Source organism: Macaca thibetana, chromosome 8 (assembly GCF_024542745.1).
Source record: "Macaca thibetana thibetana isolate TM-01 chromosome 8, ASM2454274v1, whole genome shotgun sequence".
Lineage (NCBI taxonomy): Eukaryota > Metazoa > Chordata > Mammalia > Primates > Cercopithecidae > Macaca > Macaca thibetana.
In genome coordinates, this window is record NC_065585.1 from 19,723,230 (window position 1) to 19,746,230 (window position 23,001).

At 44.1% G+C, this 23,001-nt stretch overlaps 1 protein-coding gene across 7 annotated transcripts in view; it reads right to left on the bottom strand.

The window, feature by feature from the left end:
- Nucleotides 1-1,423: 1,423 nt before the first annotated feature.
- Nucleotides 1,424-23,001, bottom strand: part of NSMCE2 (NSE2 (MMS21) homolog, SMC5-SMC6 complex SUMO ligase) — a 270,420-nt gene continuing 248,842 nt past the window's right edge. For all 7 annotated transcript variants that reach the window (XM_050801718.1, XM_050801720.1, XM_050801716.1 and 4 more), the window contains 3 exons: nucleotides 10,946-11,046; nucleotides 10,447-10,553; nucleotides 1,424-1,773 (listed from right to left, as the gene is read on the bottom strand). In XM_050801718.1, coding sequence (XP_050657675.1) covers nucleotides 1,659-1,773; nucleotides 10,447-10,553; nucleotides 10,946-11,046 — 323 coding nt within the window. In that variant the 3' untranslated portion in view covers nucleotides 1,424-1,658. The remainder of the gene's footprint in view (nucleotides 1,774-10,446; nucleotides 10,554-10,945; nucleotides 11,047-23,001) is intronic.

Sequence of the window (23,001 nt, forward strand, 5' to 3'; positions counted from 1 at the left end):
CCTGAGTAGGTCTCCATTTTAATTAGACTTTTTTTGTACATGCACACACATACACACACTCACATGCACACTTGTTTATTTACAAAAGCTTTGGTTCTAAATGTGGGCTTCGAATATATTTTCATTTTCTAAATTAAGTCAATAGGGAGGAGGAGAGTATGGAGTTAAGAATGGAGATTTTAGGACTGGGCTCTCCAGATTATGGTCCCAGCTCAGCCATTTCCTAGTTCCATCTCTGACTTGCCATGGGTGACTTTGCTTCTCTGTGCCTACTTTTCCTTATCTGTAAGAACTGTGCTTCCCTCACTGGGGTATGAAGATTATATGAGTTAATATAATGTAAAGCACTTAGAATGGCACCTGGTATACAGTAAGTACTCAATAAATGTTAGCTATTATTAGCTATTTTGGTTTTCCAGTGTCATCAGGGTATGCTTCAAATTTTGTTTAATTAAATAGTAAGGTGGATAAAAGGTTGCTAATGGAGACAATAGATTGGTACTCATTACACAATTAGAATATAATTGAAGACATTCAACTTAAAGACCCTGCTGGTGTAAGTCCATAGACTCTCAGGGGTCAGAGAACATCTTGTTGAACACCTTCACTTTATGGCTGAAGACACTAATGCCCAGGGGGATAAAGTCACTTGTAGTAAGCCATCTAGAAAAACAGAGAGCAGCTGGAATGTCGTTACTGTTGATGGTACTTTAGGTTCTTGGAGGGCTGCAGCAAAGTTTTCATTACAGGCATCAATCATCACTGCAATGCACTGATTAGCCAGTCACTGGAGCATTCTATTCCATTCAGAATGACAATAAAAGCATTTATATGTTTGGAACTGTCAATATACAATATAAATACAAGAAAGTAAACTGACTTTGCTTTATAACCAAATGCTATTATTTACTATACTTACAGAAAATGCCTTGCAATGGGTGTTTTTTTATGTTTTAATTTCAAATATCACTTGAAAGACATTCTTTTTATTTATTTATTTATTTATTTATTTATTTATTTATTTATTTTGAGATAGAGTCTTGCTCTGTTGCTCAGGCTGGAGTGCAGTGGTGTGATCTCGGCTCATTGCAATCTCCACCTCCTGGGTTCAACTGATTCTCCTGCCTCAGTCTCCTGAGTAGCTAGGATTACAGGTGCGCACCACCACACCTGGCTAATTTTTGTATTTTTGGTAGAGACGGAGTGTCACCATGTTGCCCAGGCTGGTCTCGAACTCCTGACCTCAAGTGATCTGCCCACCTTGGCTTCCCAAAGTGCTGGGATTACAGGTATGAGCCACTGCACCTGGCTGAAAAACATTCTTTAGCCAAAACTATTATAAAAATCAATCTGATGTCCTTGAAATGGAAAAGCCTGCACCTCTGGAACAATCCCTACATCAGGAGGCGTGCAGGGAGGACACTGCAGATGATCAAAGTTTTATTTAACATTATAGAACACTTAAAAATAAACAATATGCTTGCATTTCTGTTGTGTAACTTAGAAAAATGTTTTCAAGCACACATAAAAGCATCAAGTTTTACCCCAAACAAGTATGCTATGCAGCCAGTCCCTAACTGCTGGGGCCAACACTGCTCTCAACAGACGGCTGAGGTAGGAGGTAGGCTGCTGGTGTCCCTGCGGGCAGGTGGCTTTTCCTATTCGGAATGATGTATTCTCTTGTTGTGGTTCTCAATCGCCCTTCTAAGTGCTTCATCCTGGATGAGATCCGACTTTCTTACATTCGTGTGGCTACAGCCAATTTTAGGGCAACTGCAAGGGAGAAAGAACATCAAGTCAGTCCCCTTTACTGCCTTAAGCAGAAACTTCTTTTACACTCAAGTGTTTAAGTAAGACTTCTAACGAAAAAGGAAAAGTGTTAAAGTCAGGACCAAGGTGCCCTCATTCATTGATTCGCTGAGTCCCTACCTGAGCCAGGTCCTGTCCAGATGCTGGGGACACAAGCGATATGTGAGTAGTGCCTATCTTATTAAGAGCTAACTTTCTAATGAGGAAGACAGGCTACCACTAGCAAACCAAATAAATGCTTGCTGTAAGTTCAGGTCACCTTATGGACTATGAGGGCAACGAAGCAGGGTCAAGAAGAGACAGTGCTGGGGCCATGGCTGCTTTGGCTGGACTCAGGGCATGCCTCACCAAACACATCTCATCTTGGGCGGGACCCAGAATGAAGCATGGGAACAAGTCTGCATGTGGTCCGGGCTAAAGCAGTAGCGAGTACAGTGCTGAGGACGTCCAGCTTGGTGCCCTGGAGTGAGAGCAAGCTCTATGTGGCTGAAGCGACCCAGACAAGAGGGAGAGCAGTTGGAAGTGAGGTCAGTGGGCCAATGGGGCTTTGGATTTAATTTAATTTAATTTATTTATTTTGAGACAGAGTCTCACTCTTTCACCCAGGCTGGAGTGCAGTGGCGTGATCTTGGCTCACTGCAACCTCTGCCTCTTGGGTTCAAGTGATTCTCCTGCCTCAGCCTCCCGAGTTGCTGGGATTACAGGCGCCTGCCACAATGCCTGGCTAATTTTGTGTATTTTCAGTAGACATGGGGTTTCACCATGTTGGCCAGGCTGGTCTCAAACTCCTGACCTCAAGTGATCCACCTCCCTTGGCCTCCCAAAGTACTGGGATTACAGGTGTGAGCCACCGCCTAGATTGGATTTTATTTTAAATATGAAGACAAAACACTGGAAGGTTTTGAGATGGGGGAGGGGTGTGTTTGGTTTACATCTGGAAAATGTTACTCTGGCTGCTTATGGAGAACACAAAGCAGGGAGGTAAGAGAGGGGCAGGGAAAATAGCGTGGGGGATCCCGCAGGGTACAGGAGAGAGGTGAGGGCAGCTTGGTCGAGGGTGGCATGGCGATCAGCTTCAGGACACGCTTGACCATAGAACCTGTAGGACTTGTCAACGGAGCGGCTGTGGAGTGTAAGGGAAAGGGAAGAAGCGAGCTTCATCTGGGCAGATCAGTGACTGGTAGTGCCCTTTATCACAGTGGGAAATGATGGGGCAAAACAGGCTGCAGCACAGAGCCACAGTCCTGGTTGGTATCTGTTTCCTCTGGAACGGATGCCCAGTAGCTCTCCCAGAAGAGACTGAGTGGACCACTGAGACTCAGTGGAAAGGCTGCAGCTGAAGACATCAGTGTGAGTCACCCAGAAAGGGGTGGAAACAAGCCACGGCTCTGCTTCCATGTGATCTGCTCTGAGGGCAGTGGGCTGGATGACATCACCTATTTCTTCTCAAAGAATCTGGTTCTCAAAGTGAACCAAATTTTGGTAGATTAGAGGCCCAATGTTTGCAGTCAAGCTAATCTAGGTCTGAATTTTCTCTCTACCACCTACTTGCTAGTTATGAGACCACAGGCAATTCACAATAACCTTCTTGAGCCTCTCTTGCCTCTAATTTAAAATGGGGAGAGAACCCCTATTTCCCAAGGTGACAGGCAACACAGTGCTCAATGATGTTAATTCCCTTCCTGATCCCGTGACTATCATGTGTTCCCTCATCATCATTCTTCCAAGAAGTTTTAAAGTTCTGGATCTATTTCTACCTTGCATATATCCAACACAGGCACGTACCCATTCATGCATTAATTGATTCTTCTAGGGATCAGTCCTGTGCTAGGTTCTAAGCATGCAACTGTGAAATACAAATATATGGTTCCTGTCCACACAGAGCTCTGGCCCAGTGATCTGAGACAGCTCTCCATAAAGCACAGGATATTAAGACCAAAACAACAAATATGCAAACCACACTAAAGATGCAAAAGAGAAGGAAAGAAAGTTGGTCATGGGAACTCCAATTTGTCTAGTGGTAGGAAGCCCAACAGTCCAACATGAAAGAGAAAGTATTTCTTGGCCCTGATCTGTGGATCAAGGAGTCTTTACATTAGAGGGGCATTAATCAATGAAATAAATAATATGCTTAATAACAATATTTATTTTTAAAATATTAAAATATGGCCAGGCACGGTGGCTCACACCTGTAATTTCAGCACTTTGGGAGGCCGAGGCAGGTGGATCACATGAGCTCAGGAGTTTGAGACCAGCCTGGCCAACATGGTGAAACCCCATCTTTACTAAAAATACAAAAATTAACTGGGCGTGGTGGCAGGTGCCCGTAATCCCAGTTACTCGGGAGGCTGAGGCAGGAGAATCGCTTGAACCCAGGAGGTGGAGGTTGTGGTGAGCCGAGATCGCACCATTGCACTCCAGCCTGGGCAACAGAGTGAGACTCTGTCTCAAAAAAAAAAAAAGCCCTATATACTCAGGTGCATGATGTGTTAAATCATAATTACAGAAAGGCAATTATATGAAAGAGGATCAGGGTGATTTGGCCCAGGTATGCATCATTTTGATGATTTGGCTTTGCATTAGGGAAAAGTTGGAGAAATGTTTTACACTAGTTTAAAAATCTGTATTTTTCCCTAGCCTGTCCCCCTATGCTGTGAAGTCTCAAAGTGAATTATCCCCTCCCCTCCCCTTCCCTTCCATTCCCTTCCCTCCCCCTCTCCTCTCTTCTTCTTCCTCCTCTTCCTTCCTCTTTTTCTTTCCTTTCTTTTTCTTTCTCTCTCTCTCTCTCTCTCTCCCTCCCTCCCTCCCTCCCTCCCTCCCTCCCTCCCTCCCTCCTTCCTTCCTTCCTTCCTTCCTTCCTTCCTTCCTTCCTTCCTTCCTTCCTTCCTTCCTTCCTTTTCTTTCTTTTCTTTCTTTCTTTCCTTCTCCTTTCTTTTTTTGACAGGGTCTCATTCTGTAACCCAGGCTGGAGTGGCACTATCTCTGCTGTGACCTCTGCCTCCCGGGCTCAAGCAATCCTCCCACCTCAGCCTCCTGAGTAGCTGGGCCCACAGGTGTACACCATCACACCTGGCTAATTTTTAAAAAATTTTTTGTAGAGAGTTTCACCATGTTTCCCAGGCTGGTCCTGAACTCTGGAGCTCAAGTGATCCACCCGCCTTGACCTCTCAAAGTGCTGGGATTACAGGCGTGAGCCACCGTGCCTGGTGAATTATGTCTGTATGAAAATAAGCAGCTAAGATCATGAAGAGGATACAGACACTTTTGTGACTAGAAAAGCCAAGTATCATAACTTTGGCTTCCATGACATTGAAATGCAAGTCCAAGTAGGTTGCTGGGACAACCCTCCCTTAATACATAACCCTGAATATCTGCTTTGGGCTGCCTGGCCTTGGTCTCTTCCATCCTACCCAGGAAAGGCCTTAACTCTGATAGCCAGACAGTGAATAAGCAGTGGAGAGGGAAGTGGAGAGTGAGGTGGGGAGGACTTCCTGATGACATCATGGTTTTAGTCAGTGCATGAGAGCACGCTGACAATGTCTGATGGGCTTAACCACACACTCAGCTGCAGAACAGGCACCCACCTTCACTTCATTGGGATGGAGCCCAGGGCACTGAGGGGATAGACTCTGATGGTAGAGGCATGAACCAAAAAGCCCTCCTAAGGGGAGCGGGATGGCCTACTGACAGAATTGCAGGTCAAGAGTGACAAAGACCTGGGCTTAAACCCCCTGGCTGTGTCACTCTGGGTAACTGACTAAATTCTCTGTGACTCAGTTTTTCCCTTTAAGAACATGAAGGCAGAGCACAAGCCTGTCAAATAAGGTGAGAAATAAGCAGGCTGATGTGTGTCAAGGACTGGGGAGTTCACTTCAGGTCCTGCCGTGCACCAGTCCCTGCTCTAGTCCACAGCTTCCGCTCTCAAGAAGCTCGTGGAGGGAAGCCAGCTGCGCTGACAATGTTGGCATGACATGGGGTGCTAATGACATTTTGTCCAGCATGAATACGGGCTCAGGGAAGACTTCCTGGAGGCAAGGTTGATGCTGGAACTGGGAAGAACCTTGTTTCTCACTTCATCTCCAATAAACACAAGTTTTTAAAGCAGAAAGGATAGGAGAAGGCCATCATGCCACAGTGCTGAATCAGGGCATGCCTCCTCTGGAGAAACAACTGTCTCCACAAGCATTCGGCATTAATCCCACGACATCCTGGTGAGCGAGTTCGGTGTGGCAATACCTGATCTTCAGTTGCCGCATCATCGCTGTGCAGGAGTCAGCCCTTCAAGCCTTGAAGGAGTGGCTGGGTCCCCACCTCCAGGCACTGCCCAAGCAGAGCATTTCGCTGCAGCACGGGGCAAGCACAAAGGTGACTGCTGAGCAAAGGGAACTGGGCCTTGGGGTCCCACAGGGCTGTGGGGAACCTTGGCCTCTGCAAACGCTCAAGAGTACATGATCCTGGGAGTTCCTGGATCTGGGTCCCAAGAATTCCAAGGTTTAGTCTACAAGCTGTAGACAGAAGGTCTATAGAGACCTCTGGAAATCTGAGTGGGAGGGATTCCTGTCATACCTCAACACAGACAGTAATTCTATCTCACACCCCCGAGTCTAAAATAATGTGTCACTAAGCGGCACGGGGAGCGATAACAACTCCATCAGTCTCGGTCTTAACAACCCTGCAGCTATTTGTTTAGCGCTCTTCGCTCCCAAAAGAGCTTTCAACTAAGTGCTTTTGCTTCTCTTCTGCCAAGAAATGTGCTGGTCCAGACCTAGAATGGAATTCCCTACCATTTCTTTGGCCCCTGAAATGCTGTGAGATGCTGATGTTATTTCCACTTTACAGATGAGGAAACTGAGGCAGAAAGGTTGAATGGCTTGTCAATAAGTGTTGAAACAGGAACTCCAAGCACAAAGCTGGAGTTCTGCTGTTGAATGACCCATTTCTATTCAACTTCATTTTATTCTACATGCTCTTAAATATGACTTTTAAAAATACGTTTCCTGTTCTCAAACAAAAAAGCAAAAAAGTGACTGTGGTCAAGTTAGAAATATTAATATATGAAAATCATAAGGTTGGGAGGCCAAGGTGGGCAGATCACTTGAGGCCAGAAGTTTGAGACCAGCCTGGACAACATGGTGAAACCCTGTCTCTACTAAAAATACAAAAATTAGCCGGGCGTGATGGTGTGTGCCCGTAATCCCAGCTACTCGGGAGGCTGAGGTACGATAATCACTTGAACCTGAGAGGCAGAGGTTGTACTCCAGCCTGGAGTACAACATTTGATGACTGACTGAATGTAGGAGAAAGGAAGAAGCAGCGAGGGGTGGCTGACATTAAAAAAAAAAAAAAAAAAAAAAAAAGGAAAAGAAAAAAAAAGGAAATCATAAGGCAGCTTTATTTTTAAGTGAATAAATAGGCTTATTGTTAACAGATATATTTTAGGAAATTATTCTAACTACTGTGCTTGGCTGGGGCTAAAGTCTCAACAATATTATTCTGACTCAAGGCAGTGCAGAGAGGCCTTCCCAGGGCCTGAAGCTTGCACAGTAAATTTCAGGCAGTGCCCAGAACACAATGGATCTGGAACTCCAGTCTAAACAAATAAACATAACTAGAACAATCTAGGAGGAAGAAATGAGACAATGTGTCATGGACGTTTCTAAACAAAGCGAACCCAGAAATACTCATCACTCTAACGTGCATCATGGGAAATGACACGACTTTATGCTTCATCAGAAACATCTGGAGTCGGTTTCAAGAAGGCCCTGAGTTCTAATCTACTGCTGCTCAAATGCACCTGGCCTTCAGAACCCTGCCCATCCCGCCCGCAAGTTCCCATGAGCCTCCACCCCTTATCACTCTTCCTGGCTCCTGGCTATGTTTTAGACTGCTTTGCTGGGGTCTTCTTCTGCTGATTGATCTTTTCACTGGTCAACAAAGTGTTTTTTGAGGGTTGGCACCAGGGTGCTGAGACGTCACAGTGAGCAGAACGAAGTCGGGCTCTGGCCTCGCGGATATCGCGGGGGAGGCCCAGGTCCTGCCTTGCTGGCTCTCTGCTGGCGAATGCATCAGTTCCAGAGCTGCGTTTGCGATGGTAGTTGAGTGGGTTGACTCCTCTACACTGATAACCTCCCAATCCACATCGATAGTTCTGAGTCCTTCCCTGATTGCAAAACTCACATTTGCTGCATTCCTGGACACTTCCACGGGGCTATATTGCTGGGACCTTGAATTTAGGATGACCTGAGCTGAGTCTATCACAATCCTCCAATAAGAGTGTTCCCCTCTCATGCCTTCTCTGAAGGCTAATGAGCAAATGACAGTCCTAGACACCCAGATGAGAAATGTCAGCCACCCCTCGCTGCTTCTTCCTTTCTCCTACATTCAGTCGTCAAATGTCATTAACTATACCTCCACAATCACTCTTGCATCTCTATGCTCTCATTATCTATAACTTAAGCTACTGTAAAAGCATCCTAACTGACTTTTTTTGCCTCATGCCTCCTTAATCCATCTCTGCATTGCTATTGGAGTAACTTCCTAAACTCCAGGTTGGCTCATCTTACTCCTTTAAAACTGTCCTCCTCTCCCATGCCTATAGAGTAATGGTGGAAAAAAATGAAGAGGATGTTGATAATGGCTCAAGTTTGAAGATGATGATGGGACAATTTTTACTGAGCCCTACTGTGTACCAGCGACTTTAAGTACTTCGCATGTATCTTATTTAAATTTTAAATATGCCAATGAGGCGATTACAATGACTGTCATCCATTTATGGATAAGGAAACTAACGAAAGCATGCCATGGCTGGGCGCGGTGGCTCACGCCTGTAATCCCAGCACTTTGGGAGGCGGAGGCGGGCAGATCACCTGAGCTTGGGAGTTTGAGACCAGCCCAGCCAACATGGAGAAACCCCATCTCTACTAAAAATACAAAATTAGCCGGGCGTGGTGGTGTATGCCTGTAATCCCAGCTATTCAGGAGGCCGAGGCAGCAGAATTACTTGAACCTGGGAGGCGGAGGTTGCGGGAAGCCTAGATCGCACCATTGCACTCCAGCCTGGGCAAAAAGAGTGAAACTGTCACAGAAAAAAAAAAAAAAAAAAAGAAAGAAAGAAAGCATGCCATGCCATAAAGAAAAAATAAAGCATGCCATGCCATTTAACAACTCAAATTCCCCCTCTATTTTTGGAGACAGAGTATCACTCTGTCACCCAGGCTGGAGTGCAGTGGTGCGATCTCGGCTCACTGCAAGCTCTGTCTCCTGGGTTCACGCCATTCTCCTGCCTCAGCCTCCCCAGTAGCTAGGACTACAGGTGCCCGCCACCGTGCCCAGCTAATTTTTTGTATTTTCAGTAGACATGGGGTTTCACCATGTTAGCCAGGATGGTCTTGATCTCCTGACTTCGTGATCCACCTGCCTCGGCCTCCCAAAGTGCTGGGATTGCAGGCGTGAGCCACCGCACCCGGTCGAAATCTGACATTTCAACTGTAAGTCAGAAACTTAAAACAGATCAAAATGTACTAAGGTCTACATTTTGCAAACATTAGGCAGCAAAGCCACTATTCTTCTAGAATAAAAAGGATAAGTTACTTGCCTGAATGACCATCAAGATATCTTTAGTCTCCAATATATTATCTCTAAGTCCACACCCAGATGAGGAGTGCTGGGGAATTCCAATTCTAGGTCTGGACCAGCAAATTTCTGGGCAATGGAGAAGCAAGCCACACATCAAAGGGACTGTTATCAGAAGTCAACTGAGAACTAGTCACACCTGCAATTCCATTCCTGCAACAAATCCATGATAAGAGCACAAGAAATGCCAAACTGAGTCAATGCCAGTCAGTCTGGCTAACTCAGGATTCTGTGTTATTACAGGAACAGAGCATGGTCGTCCGTGTTCATGGGAGGAGGGGAAGGAAGGCGAGATATATATATGTGTGTGTGTGTGTGTGTGTGTGTATATTATATATATTTAAAGATCAATAATATATATGATATACATATAAAATAATATATAACATATGTATTATGTATATTTTTAAAGATTCTGCAAAACTTCCAATTAAAAAAATAATTTATCATTTATGAGTTAGCCACAAATTTACTTAAACCTTTTTTTTTTTGAGACAGAGCCTAGCTCTATTGCCCAGGCTGGAATGCAGTGGCACAATCTTGGCTCACTGCAACCCCCGCCTCCTGGGTTCAAGAGGTTCTCCTGCCTCAGCCTCCCGAGTAGCTGGGATTATAGGCACCTGCCACCACGCCTGGCTAATTTTTGTATTTTTAGTAGAGATGTGGTTTCACCATGTTGGCTAGGCTGGTCTCGAATTCCTGACCTCAGGTGATCTGCCCACCTCGGCTTCCCAAAGTGCTGGGATTACATGCATGAGCCACTGCGCCTGGCCTTATTCTGTTTTGAAGGTGTGGTTGAAGTTCCCTCAGCTTCTTCCTGAACAGATTACTAATTTTTCCCTCAAGTATTGTTTTTCCAGAAAGCCCACTTCCATGTTTACAGTATTCGGGAGGTGAACGGAATTCAGAAGAGACACTGAAGTGTCTTTTCCTCTAGCGTGAACACACCACCTCTGAGTGACTACCACTGGGGAAGGCTCCACTTCCTTCCCTGCGTCCACTCACCGGGCCTTTTTCTTCTGCTTGTGCCTGGACTCAATAATGCCAACAATGGCTTCCTCTTCATAGGTGTGGCCACACACTTTATTTTTCACTGGCTTCTTCATTTCCAACTGTAATCAAGGAGATGTTGGGCTTTCAGGAATGATAATGATCAACTTCCAGTAGCTGTTTTGTCCTAGTCCTGAGCTTTCTATGTTTAACTTCCCATTCTCATGGCTTTAGATAATTATTAGGCTTTAGATAAGGAAATGCAGGGAATCCAGTGGCAGTACTGTCACTTGGCCTGTAGGCCATGACTTTAGTCCTGGATCCTTAAGGGCACGATTTAGTGACAGCTCTCTCCAGCCCAAGAACCTCCCGTGGATACTCTTCAACCCCCAGCACTTTTCTTTACTCCCTCCTTAACTCCCTAAGTGACATCAAACCAGAAAGCAAACAGGAATCTTTCTGCCTCTGTGAAGTGAATCATGTTTCTTTCAGGGGAAGGAGGAGGAAGCGGTACCAGCGTAATGGGGCACATGAAGTTGGTCTGACTTTGGGTCACAATCATCTCTTCATCCACTCCTTCTGTTCCGTCAGCTTCTCTGTCGGCTTGAAGACCATCTAGAGGAAAATGGACAGTTGATAAGCCTCCCTGGTCTAACGTCAAAGAAAAGGAAGGAGTGGAAGGAAAGGAGGCGAAGAGTTTCTGGGGGTGAATTTGGTGTTGGCCCCCATGTAGGGACTGGATGCATAGAAACTCTTCTGCTTTTCAGAGAACACTACGGGGTACCTCATTCTGACTATTTTTGATAAGGAAACTGAGGCTCAGAGCAGTTAAAAAAACTCTTTTTTAAAGTTATACAGAAAGTGACCAAGAGAGTGGCTTCAGAGTCAGAGAACCGACCTAGTTATCTCTTTCTTGTCCAGTGGTGAGACATTAGGCTAGCAAGGTGCGCTTTTTTAAAGCCTCTGCTTTACAGGCTTGTGGCAAAGATTAAAAGAGATGAAGAATGTGGTATGCTTTGCACAGCTCATGGTACAAAGGAATAATCAATAAACAGTCATTACTATTAGGTAGTGCAGGGCTTCTCAAACTTTTTAGTTGTAGGTATGAACTCTTTGAAGCTTTTTTCTATGTGGGTTATATTTATCAATATTTAGCAGATTAGACATTAAGACTGAGGAATTTAAAATTCATTTAAAAATAACAATAAAGTCAGTTGCAGTGGCTCACGCCTTTAATCTCAGCACTCTGGGAGGCCGAGGTGGGCGGATCATGAAGTCAAGAGATCGAGACCATCCTGGCCAAAATGGTGAAACCCCATCTCTACCAAAACTACAAAAATTAGCTGGGTGTGGTGGCACGTGCCTGTAGTCCCAGCTATTCAGGAGGCTGGGGCAGGAGAATCGCCTGAACCCAGAAGGTGGAGGTTGCGGTGGGCTGAGATCCCGCCATTGCACTCCAGTCTGGTGACAGAGCAAGACTCTGTCTCAAAAAAAAAAAAAAAAAAATTAAAAATAACAATAATCCCACTACATATTACCATAAACAACATTTTAAAAGTTAAAATTATATTTCCAGAACATCCCCCCGATACACACAGACATACATAGTGAGAAGAATGGCACTGTTTTCCATTCTTATAAATATCTTGAATGTCTGGCTTCATAGCAGCCAGTTGGATTTTGATATCTGCATATGCATTCAATCTGTCACAATATCACATATCCTGTAGTCTCTGGGAAAACTCACTCATGAAAAGAATGAGCGTGAAACAGGCAGATGAGATCATACTATTATTATAAAGAAGTTTTGACCTTATGGACACTCCAAAAGACCCTTGGAGTACACTAGAGTTCCCTGGCCTGCACTTTGAGAACTGCTGAGCGATAGTGACAGGACTGGCTTTAAACAGAGCATGAGCTGCTTCTGAAACTGATGTTCTTTGCATTACATCCCATTTGCCCCCAACTGAAAAAAACAAAACAAAACAAAAGAAAACAAAAAAACAGATGATAGACAACCTTTGAATGGGATGATGGGAGAGTATCTCACATGAAAGCCATTCTCTCTGAAGAAAAGATACTTGTAATTTTGCACAGAAGTTAAAGATCAATAGCTTTTTTTTTTTTTTTTTTGAAATGGAGTCCCGCTCTGTCGCCCAGGCTGGAGTGCAATGGTGTGATCTTGGCTCACTGCAACCTCCGCCTCCCAGGTTCAAGTGATTCGCCTGCCTCAGCCTCCTGAGTAGCTGGGGGTATAGGTGCACAACACCACGCCTGGCTAATTTTTGTATTTTTAGTAGAGATGGAGTTTCACCATATTGGCCGGGCTGGTCTCGAACTCCTGACCTTAGGTGATCTACCTGCCTTGGCCTCCCAAAGTGCTGGGATTACAGGATAAGCCATGGGGCCTGGCCAAAATATCAGTAGCTTTCTAAACATGTGTTGATGGTGTAGTCCTTTCTCCTTCCTTCTCCTTTCCCTTCCCTACTCTTTTCTCCCTTCCCTTCCTTCTTTAATTTTGGCAAAATAATACAGACATAAAAATGGCTTTCCTCTTAATGTATGAGAGGAAGCCCTTGTTTCTGGTTCAGGTGGTGTGGCATAACTTTCGGTACCACAGAACTGATGCCGGTGGGCCATTACCTAGGCCAGATGAGGTGTTTGTTTGCAAAGGCACTAGTGGTTGAGTATCCCTTATCCGAAATGCTTGGGACCAGAAGTGTTTCGGATTTCGGACTTTGAAATATTTGCATATGCATGATGAAATATCTTGGGGGATGGGACCCAAGTCTAAACATGAATTTCATTTACGTTTCATATAAAGCTTATGCACATAGCCTGAAGCTAATTTTATACAGTATTTTTAACACTCGTGTGTACTTGATGCATGAGGTCAGATGTGCAATTTTCTGCTTGTGGCGTCATGTTGGTGCTCAAAAAGTTTTGGATTTTGGAGCATTGTGGGTTTTGGATTTTGGGATTAGGGATGCTCAAGCTGTACTGAGGGGTAGGGAAAGGGCTGCGGAGCTCTCATTCAAGGTAACCTAGTGAATTAATTGCAACACAGGGATTCTGCCTCCAACTACTTTGAGAGTCACCTTCTTGGAGTAGACTGGTGTATTTGTATGCCAGCTTGCTGTCCCCTAAACCAGCTCTCATTCTTTGAAGAAGGCAGTGAAGATCTCAGGGCTCGGGCATAACCAGTCAGAGCATTTTTAACCACTGGGCATTAAGGTGCAGTGCCTCGGGGCTTCCAGCTTTTCAGGGAGCTAAACAAACGTCTGAGACCTTAAAAACCATTGATTGGCTTCAAAACAGAGTAACAATAGTACTGAAATTACCAAATGTTAAAGGTCTGTGCAAATGTGAAGTTAACTTCATTAATTGTTGATTTGGTAATCAAAAATACATAATTTGGAAGCGATATGTAGGGCTGGATTTACTTCTTCATAAACTCAATTTTGACAGCAAGGCTGGGTGCAGTGGCTCATGCCTGTAATCCCAGCACTTTGAGAGGCCGAAGCGTGTGGTTCACCTGAGGTCAGGAGTTCGAGACCAGCCTAACCAACACGGCGAAACCCCATCTCCACTAAAAATACAAAAAATTCTCCAGGTGTGGTGGCGGGCGCCTGTAGTCCCAGCTACTCTGGACGCTGAGGCAGGAGAATGGTGTGAACCCGGGAGGCGGAGCTTGCAGTGAGCCGAGATCGCGCCACTGCATTCCAGCCTGGGTGACAGAGCGAGACTCCATCTCAAAAAAAGAAAAAAGAAAATACAAAAATTAGCTGGGTGTGGTGGTGGGCGCCTATAACCTGAGATACTTGGGAGGCTGAGACAGGAGAACTGGTTGAACCCGGGAGGTGGAGGTTGCAGTGAGCGGAGATCATGCCATTGCATTCCAGCCTGAGTGACAGGGACAGAGTCTTGCTCTTGTTGCCCAGGCTGGAGTGCAATGGCACGATCTTGGCTCACTGCAACCTCCGCCTCCCGGGTTCAAGCAATTCTCCTGCCTCAGCCTCCCGAATAGCTGGGATTACAGGTGTCCGCCACCAGGCCCAGCTAATTTTTGTATTTTTAGTGGAGACGGGGTTTCACCATGTTGGCCACCCTGGTCTTGAACTCCTGACCTTGTGAGCCGCCTGCCTCGGCCTCCCGAAGTGCTGGGATTACAGGTGTGAGCCACCGCGCCTGTCCTAAAATGATATTTAATAGGGCAGGTACCACATTTAGTATGTTTGCTTTGGGGTGGGGTCTCTGGAAATTATATTGCTCATGGCTATGATGGGTTTTCATGCTTCTCAGGGCCTGTCTTTGGAATTCCTAGTGCAAGAGTTAGACTCCTAAGAGAGTCCCTTTATCAGTCTACTGACTCTTCACCATGGCTTGGGAAAGTTGGACAGGTAAGGAGAAAAGCCAAGGAGAAGGCCAGGAGCCATCTTTCCCTTGAATTCACTTCTCAAAGCCTCCTCCTATGGGCTGCTGCCTCCCATTTCTGATCGTGTGTTTAAGAGCAAAAATAAAAGTAGCTCTTTCTTAATTTTGTACACCATTTATTCTGAACTGATGGCTGGTTTCTGACTGTATAGTTGTACCATAGAATTCACCAGAAAATCTGTTAGATGAATAACAGAGTTCAGCTGATGTGAAAGACTGTGGGTTTGTTTTCCTATTTTTAAATTTCAAAAGGTAGAGGAAGTAAGAAAGCACAACTCAAATGCAATGTCTACCACTAGGGAAGGCTGAGTGGGGAACTTCAAAATTGTAGGTGGCTACCAGCATCAGTGATCACGAAAGAAAAAGGTAACAAAAGTGAGACTGGGGAAGAATGTCACGAGTGAGTAAGAGACCACAGACCAAGAGTCTAAAAAGAGAAAGATTCTCAATAACTAAACTTCCCTAGAGACAGAACATTTCCTCACTCTCAATCTATATTTATAGAAATTGACATTAGCGTTGGGATTCTCCATTGCGCTAACAAAAGGTCACATCTGGCAATAAGTATCACTTATACTGATTTAGATGACCCAAAGACAAACCTTTGTGATAAGCCTGGTAAAAGGAAGATGGGAGAGAAAATATTGATCATCTACTAGAAACACAGAAGTTTTAAAGTTGAGGTTATCTATCTGTCCTAAGTCTCGCATTTACCTGAGAAAATTGAGATCCAAAGAAAGTATAGGTTTTGTCCAAAGTCACGCAGGAATTTAATAAATCAATGTGTTGTTCTATTTTCTCTGACTGGTTCATTTGAATACTAAAATCTGTGTATTGGTTCTGGGAGCTCCTCTGCTCCCAATTTTTTTTTTTTTTTTTGAGACAGAGTTTCACTCTTGTCGCCCAGGCTGGAGTGCAATGTCGCGATCTCAGCTCACCGCAACCTCCGCCTCCCGGGTTCAAGCCATTCTCCTGCCTCAGCCTCCCGGGTAGCTGGGATTACAGGCATGCACCACCACCCTGACTAATTTTGTATTTTTAGTAGAGACGGGGTTTCTCCATGTTGGTCAGGCTGGTCGCGAACTGCTGACCTCAGTTGATCTGCCCGCCTTGGCCTCCCAAAATGCTGGGATTACAGGCGTGAGCCACCGCACCCAGCCCCAAATTGTTATTTCATTGATAATAATACCTCAAATTTACTGAATGTTATGTAGCAGCTACTGTGCTAAGCACATCATATATATTATTTCATTTACTCCTAACAAAATACCCATGAAGAATAACTGTGTTGTTATTCCTATTGTGTAGCAAGAAAATTTAAGCCCCACAATATAAATATATTTTTTTGAGATGGAGTCTTGCTCTGTTGCCCAAGCTAGAGTTGCAGTGGCACAATCTCGGCTCACTGCAACCTCTGCCTCCTGGGTTCAAGTGATTCTCGTGTCTCAGCCTCCCGAGTAGCTGGGATTACAGGCGCCCACCACCATGCCTGGTTAATTTTGTATATTTTTAGTAGAGATGGGGTTTCACTATGTTGGCCAGGCTGATATCGAACTCCTGACCTCAAGTGATCTGCCTGTCTCAGCCTCCCAAAGTGTTGGGATTACAGGTGTGAGCCACCATGCCCGGCCAACCCCACAATATTTTTAAGGCAAGTGTAGAAAATATCTGCTTTATAATAAAGCAACAATTGGATTAAATCAGTTTAATCTTTAGTAAAGAGGTTACAAAATTTTCCTAACTATAAGTAGAAAAGCAAGCAAACTAGTCATATTATTTTCTATATACATAGACGATATTGTTAGAAGCATATGCCACCCGTCCAACTTCTGACCAATGGACTGATCTCGGACCTCTACTTGTGCCAAGGCAGGAAGCCTGCATAAGAACTAACATTTACAGCACACCCATGAGGGATGGAGCAAGGTAGAGTTAGGTAACTTGAATATGTCTTTTTTTTTTTTAATGTCACAAAATGAACACCAAAAGGAAGAAGAAACCCTGGATATGTTTGAAGTAGTATTTCCAAAGGTCTACAAATATGGTCCAATAATGTAAAATTGGATGGGACGTGCAGTGAGGGCAATGATTGGACCCCAAAATGTAAGTTCCCAGTTTTTGTGGCTAGTCAGTTATGACTCAGGGAAGGGCCAAGCAGCTCTGCCTTTGATCCTCCTCTTCTCAGTCACAAGCCACCGACTTGCTCAAAGCCAAAGCCTTGAATCATTCTTGGTTATTCCCTTTTCTTCATTCCTCACATCCAATCCACTGGCAGGTTCTGCTGACTCTGGTTCTACACCATATTCCAAATCCAGCCCCTTCCAAACCACTACTGCCGCCTGCCCAGCACTCTGCGGTTGCTTCCTAACTAGTGTCCCTCATGAAGGGCCACAGCCTCCCACGTCCGCCTCTTGCAGTGGCCTAGACAGCCCCAGTGACTCTGTCCCTGACAACCGAATATGGTTTGGCTGTGTCCCCACCCAAATCTCATCTTGAATTCCCATGCATTGTGGGAGGGACCCAATGGGAGGCAATTGAATCACGGGGGCAGGTCTTTCCCATGCTGTTCTTGTGGCAGTGAATAAGTCTCACAAGATCTGATGGTTTTAAAAAGGGGAGTGTCCCTGCACAAGCTCTCTCTCTCTTTGCCTGCCACCATCCATGTAAGATGTGACTTGCTCCTCCTTGTCTTCTGCCATGATTGTGAGGCCTCCCCAGCCATGTGGAACGTTAAGTCCATTAAACCTCTTTTTCTTCCCAGTCTCAGGTGTGTCTTTATCAGTAGCATGAAAATGGATTAATACGCAACCTCTCTGCTCAGTTGTCCTGTCTCCCACCATGCTCAAGGCACACTTGCCTTTTCTGTTTCTGGAACATGCCAAGCTCCTCCTGTCTTTGGGCCTTAACACTAACCTGTCTGGAATGCTCTTCCTCCTGCTCTGTGCCTGTCCTACTCCTTCTTGTCATTTTAAAATGTCAGTGTAAATGTCATCTCCTTGGCGAAGCCTTCTCTGATGTCCCAAGCTAAAGAAGCCACACAGACTTACTCTATCACACCACTCTTGTTCTCTGCACAGCACATGTCCATAAGTGCTATTTTTCTGCCTTTCTTCCCCACTCCCCCTCCTTCGTTCTTTTCCAAGAAAGCAGGGCCTTCATTCTCTTGCTCACGGATGTTTCCTAGAGTCTAAAATAGTCCTTGGCATAGGGTAGTAGGTGTTCAATAAACATCTGACAAGCAAAGTGGCTCATCCAACAAGGCAGGAGTGGGCACACTTTTCACAAGATTACACTTAACATATTTAGCAGACGTGGCAACACAAACACATACACACATCCTCACACAATGATGATTTTATAGGTTTTAGCCAAATGACAGAGAGGACTTCACTCTCGCTCGGGGTGCAGTCCTGGACCCTGAATTACATGTCAAAGGCAGGAAGTAAATATAAGCTTGAAAATTACAGTAGGCTGTGCGGTAATTACAAAGGAGAATCCAGACATGGTCTTGTGGTCAGAATATACATTTGGTACTGGCCACACACAGCCCTAGCATTAGTCACTTGTCTGTCTTCAGGCATCCCAAATTTGGCTACCAGTTAGAAAGTTTTATGCCAGCTGGGAATAAAATTTGATTGCTATGTACTTTTTCAATTAGGCTGGAACATTTTTTTTTCTTTTCTTTTCTTTTTCTTTTTTAAATAGAGACAAGCTCTCACTATGTTGCTGAAGCTGGTCTTGAAACTCCTGGCCTCAAGGGATCTTCCCACTTTGGCCTTCCAAAGTTCTGGGATTGTAGGCATGAGCCACCATGCCCGGCCTAAGCCTGAACATTTCCCTGAAATCACTTTTCTCTTGAAACTATGAAAGTAGCATATGAAGAAAATACTTTACAAATATTTTTTGCCTGCTTGAAATGCTCATTAGACTGCCCATATTATTTTACTTGCATTATTCCAAAGACAGTTTATTTGGAAAGGCTGAGCTGGTGCCTGGAAAATTTGGGGGCCATGCTAATGTGCAAAAGCACATTGACTCCAAGTTTGAAATTCTTTAGTTATAGCATGTGAGTATGTATCTGTGCCAATCCCTGATTTGTTTCTCCTACTCAGTAACCTATCGCTGGGACTACCAGTGACCCCACCTGTGGACTCAGACACATCTTAGGCTCTAAGTGGAAAATGAGATATTCAGTAGGCTCAGTTCTTTTGGTTTGGAATTAAGAGCTCTGTGGGGTGTGTGTGTGTGTGTGTGTGTGTGTGTGTGTGTGTGTGTGTTTTGCTTTGAGATCCACTCCTTGGTACTCTTGGGTGTCCAGCTTTGTACCTCAGTTTCCTCATGGGACTGGTGGCCTGTCCTGACTGCTAGCTGTTTGGTTGGGCCATGTTGCCATTTCCCTTCTGCAGGAAACTGAATCCTAGGTTCCTGTATTAGTCCGTTCTGACACTGCTAAACAAGACACACCCAAGACTGGGTAATATTTAAAGGAAAGAGGTTTAATGGAACTCAAAGTTCCACATGGCTGGAGAGGCCTCATAATCATGGAGGAAGATGAAGGAAGAGCAAAAGGACATCTGACATGGTGGCAGGCAAGAGAGATGAGAACCAAGTGAAAGGGGTTTCCTCTTATAAAACCATCAGATCTCATGAGACTTATTCATTACCACGAGAAAAGTAGGGGTGACACCACCCCCATGATTCAGTTATCTCCCACTGGGTCCCTCTCACAACACATGGGAATTATGGGAGCTACAATTCAAGATGGGATTTGGGTGGGGACACAGCCAAACCATATCAGTTCCAATACTCCCTGGTACCAGCTAAGACTCTGCTGTATGTGAAGAGCCTTTGCAGAATTCAGATGGAGATCATGATCAGATACCGCCTACACAATGAAAGATTCCCTAGATGTTACAACCCTCACAGGACGGCAAAGTTCAACAAACATAAATTTCAACAAAAATACTTGAACACAGGTTGGATTAATATAATGTAATTAGAAAAATGGCTAGAACACAATAAGGATCTGATATGTTACTTACTTTGTATATGCATTTATTAAAATCAACATTATATACTTCTGTAATTATAAAACTGCTACTGCTATTATTATTATTATTTTTACCACTGTTATGTGCTAGACATGCTTGGTATTGGTGAAAAATAATCCCTGCCTTCAGGGAGCTCAGTCACACAGAACAGACACCTACAAAGCAAAGTGTTCTTGTGAAGGTCATGCACATACAAGATACTGTGGAAGGAAGATCTCGAGAGAGAACAGGGTCAGCCTCTCTACAGAGCTGATGTCTGATCTGGGTCAATGAGGAGGATCCTTCGACGTACATTTTCTAAACAACTCTACTGCCCCCTTAAATGTGAGCATTTCATTCATTGCTCACATTCTGATCAATGTCCTTCCTCCTTTTCTTCTCTTAACTATAATCCATCCTCATCTCAGATTCTATGTACGTGGAGAAGCTATCTTTATCTAGTCTACCCCAATGCAACTCAATCCACCCAACCCAACCTCCATAGCCAATCTCCTTTCGTTGCAATCTCATAATATCCACTGTCTATACCACACTCTTTTAGCCCAAACTTCTTTCTTATTCTGTTGTTTCATGTGAATGGAACTCTCTTTTCCAGATACACTGAAAGCTCTTTGAGGACAAGCACTGTGTGTTCAAGTGAAGCTAACTCAACTAGACTTGCATTTATTGAACACTTGCTCTGTGCCATGCACTACACCAAATTCCAGGTATAGATAAAAAGAAGAATAAGATTCAGTCTGGTAGGAGAGACAGATATGAATATTTACATCCTGTGTGATGAGTGAAATGTATAAATTTTGTACAAAGTACATAAGTATCTCTGGAGATAGGGTGAAGATTCAAGGTGAACTAGAAGAAGGTAATGACTCAGCCAGGCTCTCTAGGGAGGTGTGATAAGAAGGAAGGAAGGATATTGAGGCAATGAGGATTATAGTATTTAGGAACATGGGCTCTGGAAACAGGCCTGCTTGGATTTGCCTGGTTCTATCACTTTATCAGCTGGGTGCTCTTGGGCAAATTACTCTTTCTTTGTCTCAATCTTCTCAGCTATGAAATGGAGATACTAATGGTACTTACTTCATAGTGCTGTCTGAGGATTAAGTGAGTTAATGTATGAAAAGTTCTTAGCATGGTTCCTGGCAAATAGCAAGCTGTAGATAGCTCACACAGCACTATCAGCATCTTCAATTTTTTTTCTGTCAGCTTCCACTTCCATGGCTCTTTCGACACACTCCTCTGAAGATTATGAAAGTAAACTGAATGAAGAGTTTCCTCCAAATGAGCTGACATGTTAGTAAGATATACCCTTTCATGTTATCATGTGCTTATAATTTATCTACTGTTGTTTCAGACATGTCCTTTGTCCTCAGCTGACATCATGTTATTAATTTGCCTCCAGTTATTAAATACTGTCCAAATATTAGATTTAAAATAATCAAAACCCAGCACATTCAACTGCTAGGACAAAAATCAGTCAGTTAAGATTTGGTCATACAATATCCACTTCAAACCAATAAACGCTGGAAATACTCCCAAACTGAGCACCTGCATTTAATACCTCTTAGAAGAAAAGGCTTGATGATCATCTCTCGGTCACCAAGCAGAAACAGAAAATCTAATGCACACATTCTATTTATTTTATCTGGGTAATGAACTAGGAAGACCACATAATAGGGAAAGTCTGATTAGCCAGCATTGAGAAGGTCTACAACTTTCCATTATTTACATCCACAGTAAAGTCTGAAGAAAGCAAAGATCAGAAGATAAGGAGTGCCCTTTGCACTCTTCTTATGTTCTCTTATTTTAGAGAGTTTTAAGTACCACCTGTGCAGGTACCCAAGACAGTACATGCAAGTTGTTCATATACCCTGTTCATTCTCCATTTTTATCTTGATTCTGTCTCCTCCTCATTTTCACTGCTGCTGTCCTACTTCAAACCCCCAGCATTTCCAATTTGGATTACTGAAAAAGTTCTTTATTCATCTCTCTGCCTCAGTCTCCCCAGTCTATTTTTTCTATTACAGCTGGTCATCTTTCTAAAACATGGCCTTTTTTTTTTTTTTTTGAGACAGAGTTTCCCTCTTGTAGGCTAGGCTGGAGTGCAATCTTGGCTCACTGCAACCTTTGCCTCCCAGCTTCAAGTGATTCTTCTGCCTCAGCTTCCTGAGCAGCTGGTATTACAGGTATGCGCCACCACGCTCGGCTAATTTTTTGTATTTTTAGTAGAGACGGGGTTTTGCCATGTTGGGTAAGCTGCTCTTGAACTCCTGCCCTCAAGTGATCTGCCTGCCTTGGCCACCCAAAGTGCTGGGATTACAGGCATGAACCACCACGCCTGGCTGACCATGGCATTCTAAGCATGACAAGACTCTTCACTAGTTGGCCCCAGAGTAAGTATCCTCATTTCCTACTCTACGCACTTCAATCCTACACCCCATATCCATCCCAGACTGACTACAGTTCACCTATATTTAGCATGTTAGTTTGTGCTTCTGCTGCTATCTGTTCACCTAGCAATCTCTGACTACCTTTCAAGACTCAATTCAGGCAGTTCCTCTGCGGAGTGCCAAAGCAGAGGTGATTCCTCCTTAGGACTGCAGGGTACCTTTTGTACCTACTGTAATCATTTGTTTACTTCTCTATCTTCCCTACCAGAATGAGGATTCCTTAAGGGAAGGAACTGTCTGATTCAGCTTCATGTTCTCAGAGAGCCAGGCAATGTACAGGAACTTATAAATGTTTGGTGAATGAATGGTTGAAGTAAGAGAATGCTTTGAATACTGTCATGTACAAATTTACCACAATAAGATGATGAAAATAGTGAAGAGGATTGTTTTGAAGACAAATATCTTAGAATAAGACAATTTGGTCCTTGAGCTAATTACTGATTTTCCAGAAAGCAAGCCATATTATGCCGTGTAGGTCATACTATTGCACATTCTCTGTTTCACTTCCATACAAAAGCAAATTACCAAAAAGAAAGATGATGGAGGTCATATTGGTGTAAGAAATAAACTACTCCACACACATCTTTAGATCATCTCTGATTCTCTTTCCTGGCCAGAAACCATCTATGTTCCCAGAA